The sequence below is a fragment of the Diachasma alloeum genome, unplaced genomic scaffold (assembly GCF_001412515.2).
Source record: "Diachasma alloeum isolate Michigan unplaced genomic scaffold, Dall2.0 Dall_scaffold_00271, whole genome shotgun sequence".
Taxonomy (NCBI): domain Eukaryota; kingdom Metazoa; phylum Arthropoda; class Insecta; order Hymenoptera; family Braconidae; genus Diachasma; species Diachasma alloeum.
In genome coordinates, this window is record NW_021680410.1 from 337981 (window position 1) to 356025 (window position 18045).

The 18045-nt window shown below is 36.3% G+C and overlaps 1 protein-coding gene across 1 annotated transcript in view; it reads right to left on the reverse strand.

Moving 5' to 3' along the window:
• Window positions 1–700: 700 nt before the first annotated feature.
• The window catches only part of LOC107037901 (RNA-binding protein MEX3B), a 36794-nt gene continuing 19449 nt past the window's right edge, over window positions 701–18045 (reverse strand). The window contains exon 2 of the mRNA XM_015256716.1: window positions 701–1749. Coding sequence (XP_015112202.1) covers window positions 746–1749 — 1004 coding nt within the window. The 3' untranslated portion in view covers window positions 701–745. The remainder of the gene's footprint in view (window positions 1750–18045) is intronic.

Here is an 18045-nt window from a genome sequence, read left to right on the forward strand (position 1 = left end):
TATATATATTTATTTATGTTTATAATTTTTTTATATAATATATATTATTATTTCAATTGCTATGTTGCTTATATAAAGATAAAGATAATACTCTAAGCGAGGGATGGCGGGTGGAAGAATTTGAGCCGCTTGAGCTATTCGTTCTTTTTTTTATATTTAATATATTGTTTTTATATTCTTTTAATACCCCCTGGATGATAAAACGGGGTTGCGGTGTCTATGTCCTTTAAACCCTTGAATTTTCATCATTGTTTTTTGTTTCTGGTTCTACTCAATTGGAAATTCTCTTAAAACCTTCTTTGTTATGAAACTGGCAAATGGCCTGCAAGTCGTAGATCTACAGCTACAAAATATTAATCGATTCGTTGTATCCGGTACGACGCGGGAAATGAGCGAACGCATTCTAATTCCCCGGGTTTATTACTTATAACGATGCATTAATCAATTTTTTTCATCTAAATTCTCATGTTAATAATCATTAAGACTTATTGGCAGCAGCAGTGTGGAATTGAAAATCTTGTGCGCGTCTTCCTAGACTCTTAAGGGTCCCTCGAATGAGCCTTCCATCTAAATCTTGATGTCACCACGGACATTCATCTCTCTAATCCAAAAAAACGGGGGGGAGGGGGGTTCAATTGAAAAGAGGAAAAAAAAAAAAAAAGAAATAACGCAAATGACGAAAAATCATGGTATAAAAGAGAATAAAAAATAATAGACCACTGATAATCGACAATAGTGACTCTGCTTAAGAGAGAATTCGCAGTGCCTGTAGTACAGGCCTGGAGCACACTGGACAACTTGGATCGGAGCTCTCGCAAACGCGATTACCACAGTCAAGACAGAATAGATTGTGTCCACATGGTACAAGTGCCGCTGTTACCTCCTTATCCCCACAAACGACACACTCACGTCTACCACCAGCGCTACCACTGCCTAGTAGTGAGTCTGTGGGGCTTGCTGGACTAGCTGATGCTGGTGGTGATGGCCTTGATGGTAATGCAACACCAGGAAATGACCAGATTGATGATGCCGATGCTGCTTGTGATTCGAATGATGGTGATTCACCAAGGCCCTCGTCACGCTCGAGTCCAGCACCCCAAATGGCAACGAGATCATTGAGTCCTGGTGCACCTGAGCTGCTTGATGAACTGCTGCAACTACCACTACTCGAGAATGCACCGCTGCTCGAGCCATTAGAGCCATTAGAGCCTGGTGGATCTAGACTACCAAGAATTGATCCCAATCCACCGCGACAAAGTGCACCCAACAGATCAACCTCTTCACCAACCATACCAGGACCAGCTGTTGTACCTGTTCTTAATGCAATGTGCGCCTCAATTTCACGCTTAGCTGCCTCAACGCTCTCTGGTAATCCAGTTACTTCGAAAACAGGCTCCTTATCGCGCGACGGTGTGACAATGTACGTGTGTGTCTGGTGTTGAATTCTTTTGATTGTTGCACCCTTTGGCCCAACAACAAGACCAACAACTCTGTATGGCACTCGTACCTGAATTGTCACGTGTCCTGGCACTGATGCCGGTGGCCCGGGTGGTGTACCAAGCAGTGCACCAAGTGAACTCTTTCGTGATGCACGAATTTGTGAAAAGTGCTCAGCCGCTGATAATATTTCACGCTTTGCACGTGCAACATCCTCTTTTCTACCGGTAACAACGAATACTGGCTCCTCACCGCGTACTGGTGTCTTTATGTAGGTATTTGTTTTTGCACGGAGGGCTTTTATCTTGCAACCTGCAATCAGAAAGAATGGCAACATTAGAATCGAGATTTTTGAGGAGGGAGGGGTAACGCGTTTGACTTGGCAATATTTGTAAAAATCATCTCTTGAGCGAACAACATCGCACACGTATTTGATCAATTTATGGTAGGTTTCAGACAAGAAATCGGTGCTATTCGGGCTAAGGAGGAAGTTACTGAATGTAAAGGTACATTGTTAGAAAATTACTCTTGAAATTTTAAGTAAAAAATCTTGAAATTTTTAACAACGAATAATTTATATGGAATTTCCATTGATCTTGTTATTGATAAATCAGTCAATTTTCTTGAATATTCAATTAAATTTGATTTCTCAGGTTCATACAATGAAAATTACTAAAAAACGTTATAATTCAGGCAACTTTTCTTCTGAAGTTTAAATTTGTGGCTTAATTTTCGCAATAGGTTTGAAAATCCAAATTATAATTGAAAATTCGATGATCATTCGTAACGAAATACTTAATTTTATTGAATTTCCAAGATGAATCGGGAATTCCATGAGCAATTTAGTCTGAAATTGAATTCAAGTTCAACATATTGAAAATTCCAATGCATCAGTTGCTTAAATTTCAAGAAATTTCTAACAGTGTAATGCCGTTTTTCGAAATGAGATAATATTCCTCAAAAGACAAGAATAGTTTGGCAGAATAGTTTGGCTCAAAGCGATTGAACGTAAGCGACGGTTATATTTTTTCAATATCTGAAGGTTTTCCTCTGCATAAACTCTCTATTCATTCAATGTTAAAGTCTCTGATTCATGAGACTTTAAAACAAAACTGATTTCTTGTGGCAAGAAATTCTCACTTTATCATGAAATGTTCATGTTCAAGTCATGAACACTTCACCGAAATCTGGCATTGTCTGACACATTATCCGGAATTCTTATCCCAAGAACTTTATCCTCAAGAGATGAAATATTTGGCGCGAGAACACTGTTAGAAATTTCTTGAAATTTCAGTCACAGCGTCATCTGAATTTTTGATGTTGTGGAGTTGAAATCAATTTCAAAAGAAAACGACCACCAAATTTCTCATTCATCTTGAAAACTCAAGAAAATTGGGTTTTTCATGTTAAATAATCATTTTATTTTTCAATGAAAACTTGAATTTCCAAACTCATCCTGAAAATAGAACATCGCATGCAAGTCAATTTTCAACAGATTGAAAATTCAGAAAAGTTGCCTGAATTTTCATAAGTTTCGAGGTTTTCCCGTGCCATATGGACCTGAAAATCGAGAATTGCTTGAATATTCACGAAATTAGCTGATTCGTCAATGAAGAAATAATCAGAAATTTCAAGTAACTTCGTCGTTGTTAAAAATTTCAAGCTTTTTCACTTGAAATTTCAGGAGTAATTTTCTACCAGTGAAATTAGTTTTGCGATGTTATAATATTATTTCTCTCAGTACACCTGAATCCACTATTTTTCCTCGTTTCAGCTTCATAAAAATTGCGATATTATTTGTTTTTATATTTATGTTGTCATGTTTATTCAACTAGGAGTTGAATATCCACAGTGAGGAGGCAAGGGGAGAAGAATGTCTCGGCAAGTCTGCAATTTCTGCCCTCCCATCCTCCCCCTCTCAGGACTCGCAGACTCTCTGGCCTTGAGTCGGGCGCAATGCTAGCAATGCAGGTGAACCACTCCTCGTACCTTCTTTCTCCAACATTCGCATTATTTCCCATCGTGTGCGCGCGCCATCACGTGTCTCACTCGCTACTTCTTCCTTCCTCTCTTTCCCATGCTCGTACGGTTTGTTTTATATTTTTTACATTCATCCGGAGAGTTCTCTTTCACAGATAAACCGAGAGGGGAATGCAATGTCGATGAACAATTTTTTTTTCACTTCCCCATCATCTCTCTACCTGATTTTCTTTCAATTCTTTGTATTGCGGGGTTGGGAATATACCAGACGCGCGTGGATGCTGACTACGCAGATGAGGAATCCTTGGGGCGGTTTGGGGTACTGCGACCAAACGAGGGCTTGCATAATACGAGGCAATGTCGAGGGCGAGCAAGATTTTAATATTGCTCTGAGGGGAGAAAACTATTTTTTTCTCAAAAAAGTCTTCTTTCAGTTTTTAAATTTTTCAACTAAATTGCATGGAAAAAATTTGAAAAAAGTCATACCCAGTCAGTATTATCTAAATTAAATGTCGCAAATATTGATATTTTTCAAACATTTCCCTCTTATAAATAAATAATAAAACTTGTTTGCAAAACGGTGGATTTTTTTTGGAAACAATTGGATCAATCATCAGAATGAACGAATGTTCGTAATAATTTTGTTTTCATTTTGAACTTTTGATTTTTTTGGCCCGAGCTAGAGTTGTTTGAGAAGTTGTTCGATTTTCTCTCAGTGTGCGAGAGGAGAGTCATAGTTGTGCACTGAGAAAAACAAAGGTTTTTGAGAAATACGTCTTGACTTACAGCAAGAAACTTCTGACTTGAAAATTTTCAAGAGTAAAATATCTTGCACCAAGAAAATAAAAACTTTCGGCAAGTAATTTTGTGCTTGTCCTAAAGACGAGGACAATTTCTTGATGACAAGAGAGCGATTTCTCAAACCAAGTAAAATTGAATCAATTCATTCAATAGTTTTTTTAGCCTCAATTCTAAAATATTTTAATGCAAAAACCACTTTGACAAGTATAAAATTTCTTGGCGTAAGATTTTTTTTTCTCACACAGAGAGAAATGGTCAGTAAAAATTACGGAACTCACAATTCGCTCACCGATTACGGAATTGACTCAGAAAATTTGAGTGACGGTATCGTAGTTTTTCACAGGAGATTCAGGTAAAAATTACGGAACGCTCTGAAAATTTCCTACAACCACATTTCGCTTCGGAGTTACGGAAAAGATACGTAATTTTTATTGAATATTTCTCTCAGTCCAACTGAGAGACAAACGACAAAGTTCTCAAACAAGTCTTACTTACGCCAAGAAAAGAGTTTTTTGAAAATTATTAAAAAAGGATTTTTTTGTGCCAAACCTGCAACTCGCGCCGGAATGAAAATAATTGGACTAAAATTCCTGATTGGAGTTCGGAATGAACTCCAATTGCAATTGCGTCGCTCTTCGGCATTTTGAACGACAGGTGGAACAAGGGATGTTACGGTTCTTGTTTAGTATCTGCGACTGGAACAATATGACGTACATTCACAAAAGCCGGAGATAGAAAGGTGAAAATGAGGGAATGGAGGAGAGAGGGAGAGGAGAAGGTGCAGATATTGCGACGACAGGAGGAGAAAAGAGAGGGTAGAAGGGGGCGTGGGTCGTAGACAGTTGAAGGGCCGCGACCAAGGTGAGGCGAACGAACCGGGAGGAGAAAAAGGCATCGAGACGATTCGCCTTTGTCCGAGAGCTTCTCGAAAAACCGAGGAGGAGGTCTCGCACCCGTTCTATCGACGATGAAAGACTTGCCGTGGATTTTCACACCCCCAGTTGTTAATTTGGGGCACCGTCTCATTGCGCAATGTCCGTGATTCCAAAATTCATGAAATTATCACACGAAATCACACGAAATGTGTTCGTTACAATTTCAAGTGCTCCGAGGCAATGATTGGATTTGAAATTTCATTGAACAGGGAAATGGTCTTTTGTTCAATGACAAATAAAAATTTGTTGTCAATCGGCATAATTCACTCGGCTCATTTGAATTCGTAGTTAAATATGAATGCACAGCTGCGAAATTAAGTGAATTTTCAGTGAATATGAAATTTAAAGATACATTCACACGAATTTTCCTCATTTTTGCTGAATAATTGAATAAAATGCACATTATAATTCAATTTTTTCGTAAAATTAAAAGCAAATTTAAGTGGAAATGTCGAAAATTTCTAAAAAATTGCAAATTATTTGCAAAGTTATTTACAATTGGGGTAATTCATCCGGATTCGATTCAATGTATTTATGGCCGACTATTCAATTATTTGTTGCCGTATTTAAAAAATGAAATTCGGCGTTCTAAATCGGCATAATTCACTCAGCTCACTTGAATTTCTAATTAAATATGAATGCACAGTTGCGAAATGAATTTTCAGTGAATATGAAATTTGAAGATGTATTCATACGAATTGTCCTCATTTTTGTTGAATAATTGGATGAAAATTCACATTGTCATTAAATTTTTTCGTCAAATTAAAAGCGAGTTTCAGTGAAAATGTCGAAAATTTCTAAAAAATTGCAAATTTTGTGCAAAGTTATATTTGCATTTGGGGTGAGTCACCCGGATTGGATTTAATGTGTTTGTCTTACTATTCCATGACGTTATTGCTGTGTTTAAAAAACGGAATTTCGTCGACAATTTATTAGTAATTTCAAAAATGCGACATTGAATTTATCATCAATTCGACTTAAATCTCCATTCAAAAATGGATACTCGATCACTAAATGAACCGAATATTCAGCAAATTATTACAAAATATATTCATCTGCATTTTCCGAATATTCACTGAATAATTGAACTAAAATTCACATTTTTCTGAAATTTTCTCATCAAATTGAGAACGAATTTCAGTGAAAATGTTAGAATTTTGTTAAAAATCGGGATAATTCACTGTGATGTTGAATACCAAAATTGATCTTAATAATATTAAAAACATTATTATTAATTTTGTCGACAGTTAATCACTAATTTAAAAAAAATGCCATTGAATTCACTTAAATTTCCAATTAAACATGAGTACTCAATCTCATAATAATCTAAATTTTCAATGAATATGAAATTTAATAATACAGTCACCCGAATTTCCCCAATTTTCACTGAATAATTGAACTAAAATTCACATTCTCATGAAATTTCCTCATCAAATTGAGAACGAATTTCAATGAAAATGCAAGAATTTTGTTAAAAATCGGGATAGTTCACTGATGATGACGTTAAATACCAAAATTGATCCTGACTGAATTCAATCTATTATGCCCAACTATTCACTGATCCGTTACACTCTAAAAAAATGTAATTTTGTCAACAGTTCATCACTAATTTTTAAAAGAGCAACCTAAATTTAAATTTCCACTCAACCACGAATTCTCAATTCGCAGTTTAGTCATTATATCAATGATCTAAACTGCCAACGAATACGAAATTTCAAAACATAGTCACTCGAAATTTCCAAATTTCCATTAAATACTTAAACCAAAATTCCCATGCCCCACCAAATTTCATTGGAACCCCCCGCAATTCCTTAAAAATCTCCAATGCCTTACGAATTATTTTGCACCCAAGTTAATTCAAGAATAAAAATGAATGAAAAAATGGTAGTGAGGGGGAGGGAGAGGCGGTTTGCTGTGCGTTTCAGGCACGGGTCGCACGAGCCGACGACGCGAGTGGAAGATTCTCAGGCAGGTCAGTGAAACTGCGCCGTCAAGTTGAAGGCCAACACCCCCACAATGCAACGCGCGCTCTCGAGCGAGCCCTCGACGAGAGAGAATGAGAGAGAGAGAGAGAGAACCGCGCGACAGAACAAGACTCTCGATGCACTGGTGTGTACGTGTGCCCTCCCCACTATTGCACTAGCCACCAATCGCATTACCTCCTGACAGAGACAACGAGCGAGAGAGAGAGAGAGAGAAAGAGAGGGGACACATCATCTGAGGAAACTCACCAGTGAAGCACGATAAAGTTGATGCCACCGACGCGAATGACAGCACTCCTCCCTGTGTTAACGACCGCGAAGCATCTCATGCATTTCATTTTCAAAAGAAAAAATATATAAATATGAATTGTACGCAGGTGACTACCCCTTCCGAGAATGAGGGAAATTTCGTTCTATTTCTGTAGGCGGAGGGACTGAAGGTGACATTATCATGTGATAACTCCCCAATGCACGCGATATAAGACAGATATTATATATGTATATAATATGGCCATGCGATCGATTTCCGTGACCTCGCCAAGGAGGCGACGACCGCAGCGAGAGACCTCCGGGAATCTCGTTTATACGTGTATACTTGTATATTGAGTGCTCTATATTCAGTACATCCTCCGCTCAATTTTTTTTTACATCAGTTGCTGATGTACTTGAACTTTTATTTTCATCAAGTGGGTGCAGGAATCCAACGGTTTGCACCCCTAAAAGCCCCCTAAATGGCGATATTTCTCGATTTTTTCGTTCCTTTAAAGGGAAATTTGAAGGACAATTTTGGAAATTGTTGCTTTTTTAGAATGAAGAAATTTTTGATAATTTTTCCTGAATAAATGGAATGATAAAATTTATGATGAATGTTTTTATGCGAATTACCGATGTACTTGAACTTTTATTTTCATCAAGTGGGTGCAGGAATCCAACGGTTTGCACCCCTAAAAGCCCCCTAAATGGCGATATTTCTCGATTTTTTCGTTCTTTCAAGGCAAATTTGAAGGACAATTTTGGAAATTGTTGCTTTTTTAGAATGAAGAAATTTTTGATAATTTTTCCTGAATAAATGGAATGATAACATTTTTATGATGCATGTTTTTATGCGAATTACCGATGTACTTGAACTTTTATTTTCATCAAGTGGGTGCAGGAATCCAACGGTTTGCACCCCTAAAAGCCCCCTAAATGGCGATATTTCTCGATTTTTTCGATCTTTCAAGGGAAATTTGAAGGACAATTTCGGAAATTGTTGCTTTTTCACAATGAAGAAATTTTTTGATAACTTTTATTAATGTTTTTATGCGAATTACCGATGTACTTGAACTTTTATTCTCATCAAGTAAATGCATGAATCCAAGAATGCACCCCTAAGTCCCCTAAATATTAGTATTTCCTGAATTTCTTTTGTTGTGAAATAAAATTTGTGTAAAATTCTGTAAATTGTTTCTTTCTCATAATGACGAAAATTATTGATAAATGAACATTTCAAAACTATCAGATGAACTTGAGTGACGTCACACCTCTGATCTGGAGACATGAGGTTTTGGTTTACGGTATAAATTATTTGTAACATTTTCATTAACAAATGAGGATAAAAATTGATGGTTATCCCCGATAACCTCACTTCATGCTCAACACTGGAGCGAAAGTAGCGCCTCGTAGCGAGGTAAAAGCAAAGTACAGGAAAGTGTGACGTCATTATCACCCCCCCCCTCCCAATTTTTACTGAAATGGAATGATGAAACTTCAAATGATTTTTTTATACACTGTTAGAAAAAAAAATGAAATTTCATGGACTCTTGACTGTTAATTTTCAGGATAGTGACACTGAATGCAATTTAGGGGAAAAAAATAATGAAATTTCGGGTTTCGCAGAAAATTCAGTAAAATTCCAGAGTTTTAAGCAGCATAAAGAGGAGATTTCCTTAATTTATTTGAATTTTCAATCTAATATGTATATTCAGTGCCCAATTACGTTGAATTCTCCCCCTAAATCGCACTCACTATCACTGTCCCGAAAACTCAAAAATATAAGTACCCGAACTTTCTGGTTTTCTACTCATTTCCAGAGAAAAATGGAACTGAAATTGAGAGTTCTTTGATTTCTCCACGAAATTCTGAATTTTCACTGAGGAAATTCCTCGAAATTTCAGTGGTAATTAAATTCGATAAAAATTTCGGAAAAGTGTACCGGAAATTTCAGACAAAAATTGTTAACAGTGTTCGAAATACCGATGTACTTGCACTTGTATTCTCATCAAGTGAATCCATAAAAATCTCCTAACTAGGGCCATTCCCTGAATTTCTCCTTCTGAAGTAAAATTGCAACTAAAACATTGCAAATCGCATGTTCCTCCCAATTAAAAAAATCAACCAAAACTGATAATTTCAAAACCACCAGACGACCTTCAATTACGTCCCTCTAAAATGTCATAAAATTAATGAATTTAAATAATTTCTTCATAAAAAAATTGTATAAACTATCCGCATTAACTCCCCAACCGGCGAATATTACGAATAACAATAGATAATGATACAATGAATGAGCACCGAGAGGCCAGAAATTCCGTGGACTCCGCAAATAGATCGATGACACTTGCATCAGGCTCTTCGAGTTCTCTCAGGGCGGGCAATCTTGGTCGCAAGTGCCACGCATCCTCTCGACTCTTCTACATGTTTCTCTCATTCTCCTCTCCTTCTTATTCCTTCAACTCTTGGGGTGTCTCTGAAATAACCAAGGCGCGCAGTATAAGGTGCAATGGACGGGCATGCACGCGAAGTGAGTAGAGTGGGCACAGTTTAGCCATCTCTTTCTTTCTCTCGTGTGGCCAACAGTACTGACTACACCGAAGTGGCAGTGGGGGTCACACTATATTAAGATTGAACTCCACTGACACCGAGAGGGACAAACCGTGACTACGAGACAGTCAGATATTTCGACAGCAGCTAAATCTGGAGAATTGTATGAAAATGAATAATGAAGGTACCAGTGAATGCATCATTGGTTGGGAACAGGTTTGAGGGATGATTCTGGGGAGCTGGTGAATTCCGGGAAAAATTATGGAGACATTCGACGAATAACATGGGGGTCACCTCACTATATTAAGATTCAACTGCTTCTACGACACTTAATCCCCCGACAAATGCCAAAACTACATTGGATTGGTCACGACTCAACGGTTTTACGACTTGACCATATCCGCTGCATCATAGTCTTCGACAAACTTGAATACTGAGAGAAAACTCCCGAGTTATCTATCAATTAATTGTTAGTGGTTTTTTCCCCGTTTTTATGTTGTTATACGAAGTCAATGGGATGAATAGATTGGAAGATCTTCAGAGGCCCCAACAATAGAATAAAGTCGCAGAAAAATTAATTCTTGCGCGACACCAATTTTTTTTCGTCCTTGGAAGTCAAGTTATTCATAGTCAAAGTTGCATGTCCCCTGAAGGACCTCAAAAAATGGTGTTTTTTCCGACCTTCTTCGCCATAAAATGAAAACCATTGTTTAAAAAAATTGAAACTTTTGGGAAACACGTAATAATGATGCGAGAATGAAATGAAATCCCTCTCATATTTTTCCAATTTTTTTTTCAGGTTTTTATACGAAGTCAATGGGATGAACAGATTCGAAGATCTCCAGACCCCTCTTTTTTATTAATAACAATTGAATAGTCTCAAAAAAATTAATTCTTGCGTGAACATTTTGTTTAGGGTATCAAGAATGAGGTATTAAGAGACCAATTTTTTTTAAATTCTTGGGAGTCAAGTGATTAATAGTCAAAGTTGCATATCCCGTGAAGAATCTCAAAAAAGGGTGTTTTTCCGACATTCTTCGCCATAACATGGAAACCGTTGTTTAAAAAAAATTGAAACTTTTTGGAAAAACGCAATAATGATGCGAAAATGAAATGAAAGTCGTCTCATATTTTTACGATTTTTTTTTATACTGTACATGTTTAAAGTCAGGGGTCTATACTTTTAGAAAACTTCTAAAAAAATCTATAAAAATCCCTCGAAGAATTTGAACTGTCAGCAAGGAACAATATAATTGTTTGCATCATAATCATTTGATCTGAGAGATCAAATGAGAAAATTCACGACAAAAGATCTCAGAACTAATTTTTAAATTCAACTTCACTTCAATTTTGACTGAATAATTAAAATAAAAATTGCAATTTTCATTAAATTTTCTCATCAAGTTACGCGAAAATGCCCAATGGAAATGTTAAAAATACGTGAAAAATCTCTCATTGTGTGCACATTTGTTTTCAATCGGGACAATTCACTCTGATCTTTTTAATTTCCAATTCAACATGAATTTTAATTTAATTTAATATTCAAAAATATATTCATCTGAATTTTGTAAGTTTTGACTGAATAATTAAAATAAAAATTGCAATTTTCATTAAACTTTCTCATCAAATTAGGCGAAAATGCCCAATGGAAATATTAAAAATACGTGAAAAATCTCTAATTGTTTGCACATTTGTTTTCAATCGGGATAATTCCCTCTGATCACTCAGTAAAATGTGTTTATATCCAAATATTTAACGACATGTTGCAATATTAAAAAATGGAGTGCCGTGAACGGTTTATTATTTTTTTTAAAGCGAAATTGAATTCAACTTACATAAATTTTCAATGAAAAAAATTAATTCTCAATCCCACAAAGAGCTGAAACTTCAATGAATTAAAAATCCAAAAACATATTCATCAGAATCAAAGTAAAATTCCCAATCCTCCTGAAATTTTCTCATAAAATTCCAAGCAAAATTCACCAAAAATGTCAAAAATTCGCTATAAATCCCAATTTGTTCTCAATCGAGACAATTCAACAAATGTCTATTGAAATCGTTAGACGACAATGGACCAGTCTGTGTCAAGTTATGTGTGGAAGTCTACCCACGACTATTACTCGACACTCACCTATTTTGCTTTCGCTCTCGGTTAAAACTTCCTTCAGGTGAGTCATGAAAATACTCCCCCGGGTTCACCGTTTGAATTTTTTTTTCAATCTCATGTACCACCAACTCGTTGTTTCGTAACATTGTGGACACGGAAAGAGAGACTCCAATATTATATTCCATTATTCTAGACTGAATATTATGAAGACGCTAACGAAAAGCCGAAGAATAAAGAGGCAGAGGAGAAAAAATAAAATATCAACACAAAGTCCTCAGACACGTCTTCCTCTCGAACGCACCCGCCTGGATTACAATGCGCCCCTAGAGCGTCTTTGATTTCTCAGCAGGTATGAAAAACCCAGTGGGATGAAACCCGAGGCCTCACTGGAAACTTCGGTATCTTTTTGCCCCATCTCTTTTGTTTCCTCCGATTTTTCTTTTTTCCCTTTCTTCAGGATTTCGTTTTTTTTTCTCGTTGTTAGTTTTACTTTCTCGTCGTAATTCGCATATTATATCCAGCCCAGCGACAGCTGCATGTCCGCTGAAACTTCATCGCGTTGGCCGAGACAAGCTAGGGGGCGTATTTGAGACCAATGGAGGAAACAAGAAAAAGAAAAACACGTTGGACGAAATAGAAACTACAAAAAAAACCGAGTACAATTGTTGATTTAGTGGACTGTGTGCACTAATCCCACACTATTTCGAATATTTGTATTTCTCTGATGTTATGAATTGAGCTTACAGTACAAAAAATTTGTTTTCTGAAGTTTTCTGAGCGAAATTTTGGAAATTTTTATCGTGTTCCAATTCCACTGAAATTTCTGGAAATCTTGTCATTGAAAATTTTTAATTTCGTGGAAAAATCAGACAGAACTGTAAATTTACGTTCCATTTTTCCCTGAAAATGAATAGAAAACCAGAAAATTCTGGTAAATATATTCTTTAATTTTCAGGACGGTGACACTGAATGCGATTTAGGGGAAAATAAATCATTAAATTTCACATTTCACTGAAAATTCAAATAAATTTAGGGGTTCTCGTCTTATGCCCCTTAAAATTCCGAAATTTTACTGAATTTTCAGTGAAACCTGAAATTTCATGATTTTTCCCCCCTAAACTTAAGGGTCTTCAGATATTTTTAAAGTATGTTAACTCTTTCGAATCTGAAAAAATTGGTCAAAGGATTGTTTGACCCTTAAGCCCCCACAAATCATGAAATTTCATATTTTACTGAAAATTAAATAAAATTCCAAATTTTTGAACAGCAAAAAGATGAAAATGTAAAAAATTGATGATAATCAATTCTTCAATTTTTCCTGAATTGATGAAAATTGAGTATGTCAGGATCTATGGAGCTGGATTTTCCTGATTTCCATCAATTTTTATGGAATAGTTTCCGTAATTTCCCTATTCACCCATTCTACACACCCCACAGATAGCTAACTGAAAATAATTGTGGAGAAAAATTCTCCAGATATTTTATAATAATTAATTGACAATCAGACGTTTTCGAAGTGGCATAAGTAACGCTGAATAGCGCTCCGTTGGTCGAATGTGAGGAGAGGGGAGTTGCCGTCATCCATTGGATAAGGCGCACGTGGAGATTGGGTTAGGTTGGCCCGAGCCATTCTGTGATTGGTCCAGCGTCGACCACCTTGTAACGTCATTAGCGATTTCAGTGTTTGAAATCTTCAACTTTCCTCCATCAATTATTAATTAACGCGCGATATTTCTCATGTTTACAAACGAAAAATTGGTCATTTAGGGCCGAAAACTTGAGATTAAAAAATTGAAAAAAAAATCATGCAAGTTCCCTATTGAACTGAAATTCGCACTTTCCATTGATTTCTCCATAAACTTTCTTATAATGTAATAAAAACTTTTAAAAAGTTCCGGGAAAAATTTATTAAAAAATTTGCAACAGTGTATTCGGCTAAAAAAAAATGTTTCATGATAATAGTCAGTTTTTTCACTCAGCGTAGCGCACGAACATTTATAAAATATTAATGAGATACATTTGCTCCTCAAAATTGGTGCAGACAATCTCACTTGCATGCTGCAATCAGAATTCAATCCGAGTTTTATCAATGGCCTCCCCACATAGAGGTACTACAGCACAATCGCGAGCACATTAATGCCTCGAATGATTTCATTGGAATGAGTTGCTCCATTGATGCAGACAATATGTGCCACGAGTGAGAGAATTTTCTTGCGTTAAATCGAATTATTCGTTCTTCTACGTGATTGGGAATTGGATTAAAATACTGACAAGCCAGTGTCATTCATCTCGTGTTAACTACACGTGCAATTCCTTCTACTAACATCCGTTTGGGGTTATCGAGTCAATTATTCTCGATAGAGGTGAAGTAGTTGGATTATACAGGCGAATGAATCATGCGATACCTCTTATCTTGGGTGAAAAATATACAATGAAGAGTTTGAGGAAATTTTATGACTGAGGAATCATAATTCAATGAAAAAAATATTAGAAATTGAAGAAATTCAAATGAGTGTTAAAATCATCTTTAACAAAACAAAACTTTCATTGTAATTTCAAGAAATCTCGTCACTAATTTACAAAAAAATGAAGTTGCCAAATTTTTAATTAATCAAAAAATTTAGTTCTTCAATTGAAAATTGAAGGGAATTATAAAATTTCAGAGAAAATTGAAATTTCATAATTCACTTAAATTTATTTAATTTATTTAATACTAACAATAACAAAATAACAATAATAATATTTTTTATTTTATCTAATTATGAAATTTCAGAGAAAATTGAAGTGAATTATGAAATTTCAATTTTCTCTGTAATGAAAACTCCTCGAATTCCCCTGAAGTCTTCTATCCCTAAATGTCATTCAATGTCACTTTCCTAGAAATAACGACTAGACACTCCATGAAATTCCAATCCTTTTCCAACATCGTACCTAATATTCCCTGAATTTACTAACAAAATGAATGACTTTGTGAAAAAAAAAATACACTCGAGATATTTCCAAATGTTCCGTAGATGATTAAGTAGCCCTCCAATCTTGCGGATTGAGAAATCATCCGTAATGCAATCGGAGTTTAATTCTCGACTCAGCGCACTCGTAGATTTATGACACCAGTACATTTGCTCCATTACGATATTGGAAGATGGTATCACTCGATTAGTTGCTATGAAAAATTGACACTGGGATCAGTGAAGATCGTCTCACATTAGAAAGTCCTAATCTTTCTTCCGTTAATTGACGTCACTTTAACGTTGACATAAATAAGACTCAATTGGGGAGCCTCCCGAGGTCCCGAGGACATTAAATATACCCAGGGTTTGGGAGAATTGATCGTGAAAGCCGTCTTAATGCTGCAGGGGCAATCTCACAAGTCAAAAAACTCGGGTTTATCCTTGAAGATATGATGAGTTGTGAAATTTCGGTCGTTTGCAGTCACCACAAGACCCCAAGGAAATTCCAAGAGGAAAAAAAATGTATATATATTGATGAACGCACTGGGGCATTGATACATTCCGGGAATAGCCATTTCCTAAAACGAAACGCTGGAGAAAAAAAGGAGATTAGCGATAAGTCACTGTCTCCGACAGTATCGGATGTTGAATTTGAATGAGCACGCGTGATATAATCGCGTCAAGAAACTTTAGCAAATTCCCTTATCCTCATGATCCCATTTTCTAATAAATGTCATGAATGAATAAACCGGAATATTGGATAATACATCGGGGATTTTTTCGCGATGAAATATCAAGGGAAGCCGTACGAAGGGAGTCCTCACTGGTGGATTCCTCGTTCATTCTCTCGACTTCATTACGACGAAATGCATTTGACAATTTTTGCATTTACATTTTTTATTTTTACATGAGAATTGTTGGAAAAAATGAAATTTCGGGAATGATGGATGAGTAATTTTTAGGAGTGAGATACTGAATTCGGTTTAGGGGGAAAATTATGAAATACAGTAGCGAAGTGGTAAAACGGTTTAGACTTATCTCCCAGTTGAGTTTTTGAGGAATATTTCCGAATCTAAGGGAGATGGCGCAATTTTCGTAATTACATTTGTTGTAGCTCTCAATTGGCTCTACAAAAAGTTTATAACAAAAATTTTTCTATCTCTTTTACATTGCGAGATATTCGTTGAAAACTGGCCAATAGTCAAAATTGACTTGAACCGTTTTACCACTTCGCTAGTGAGTTGATAATTTCAGAGAAAATTCAGTGAAATTTTCAATTCTTGAGGAGCAACAGCGTGAGAAGTTCTTAATTTACGGAAGTTTTTAATGAAACTATGAATGAAAATCTGAATTTTCCTGATTTCTGTTAATTTTTATGGATGAATTGAACTTAAAATCAGTTTCCATCGATTTTTCCATTAAATTTTGAATTTCGACTTGTAAAATTCTTTATAAAGCGACAATTACACTGAAATTTTAATGAATATTCCGTAAACATTTGGAAAAATTAGAAGAATTTCGATTTTTGAATTTTTAATTATTTTAAAATTCAAGTAAAGTTGTTAAATTATTTCCAATACAACGAAACTCACTGCAATTTAAAGGAATCTCGTCATTATTTTATGATTTTCTGATTTCCATCGATTTTTCCCTGAAATTTAGAATTTTGACTTGTAAAATTCTTTATTAAGCGACAATTACACTGAAATTTTAATGAATATTCGGTAAACACTTGGAAAAATTATAGAAATTTTGATTTTTGAATTTTTCATTATTTGAAAATTCAAGTAAGTTGTGAAATTATTCCCAACACAACGAAACTTTCCCTGCAATTTCAAGAAATCTCGTCATTAATTCATAATTTTCTGCTTTTTATCAATTTTTATAGAAAAATTAAACAGAAAATCACAATTTCCATTGACTTTTCCAGAGAATCTTTGCGTAAAATTAGTTATCAATTGAATTCCACTGAAATTTCAATGACTCCCATAAATTAATTAAATTTCAGTTCAATATTCCACGACAATGAATGAAAATCAAGGAAATTCGAGTGAATGTACTCTACCAATCAAACCCAGCCCCACTTTCATAACATCGCCTCCCAAATTATCCGCGGCATTTCTCATTTTTCCAGCGTGTTAATTTTCCAACTTTCCGTGGCTCCCCTCCCCGCCAAAAAATCCCGATTCCAAGTATCTTAATGATCCTCTCTGCGATCTTATGAGTGTGTGTTTCCAATCCTGTGCCTCGTGAATTGCACTCTGGGGCTGGAAAGAGGGTCTCCTCGTTGCTCCCTCCATCGCCCCGGTTTGTCGGTTGTGCGCATCCCACCCGTGGTTTCCGCCGGCCTTGGAGCCACTGAACCACTCCGTGGTTCAACGATTCGATGTGTCAGTGACTCTCAACCTCAAAAGCCCCCACGACAAAAAACCCAGCCATCAGCCTTGTACCCCAATGTATCACTGCATTAGCAAGGTGAACCCTTTATGCACCATATCATGCATTGATTCCCTCCGATATCTTCATCACAAAGATATCTCCGCATGAATAAACATTGACTGATTGCTCGTAAATAATGAAATGCGGAATATCAATGCTAATGCATTTGCATAACAGTTGAACTTCAGATATTAATTCCATTTCCCCCCCAGAAAACGAGAGAGACCCGAGTGAACGAACAACTCCAACTTGTCGAGATAAAGAAAAAAATTATATGAAGAGAGAAAGGGAAAAAAAATCTAGATTCTTCCAGGAAATGGGGTCGTGTCGAGACAAACGACAACGACGAAGACGATACCATCCACTTCCAAGGATCCTCTCCTCTCTGTTCCTAAATACAACACTTTGGCTCATCTCGTCGCACACTCGAGACTCCCATAATGCTTCCATGCGGCTTCTATTTTGCTCTTTCCTCTTCTCCCCCGAAACTCCCCCTTCACTCCTCCCCACCGGGCGCAATGTGCTTGTCTTGAATTCAACGCACGCGCCACCGGTCTCTTCCGTTCGTTTCTCTCTAACGCCCAAACACCAACACATAATGCGATAACCGA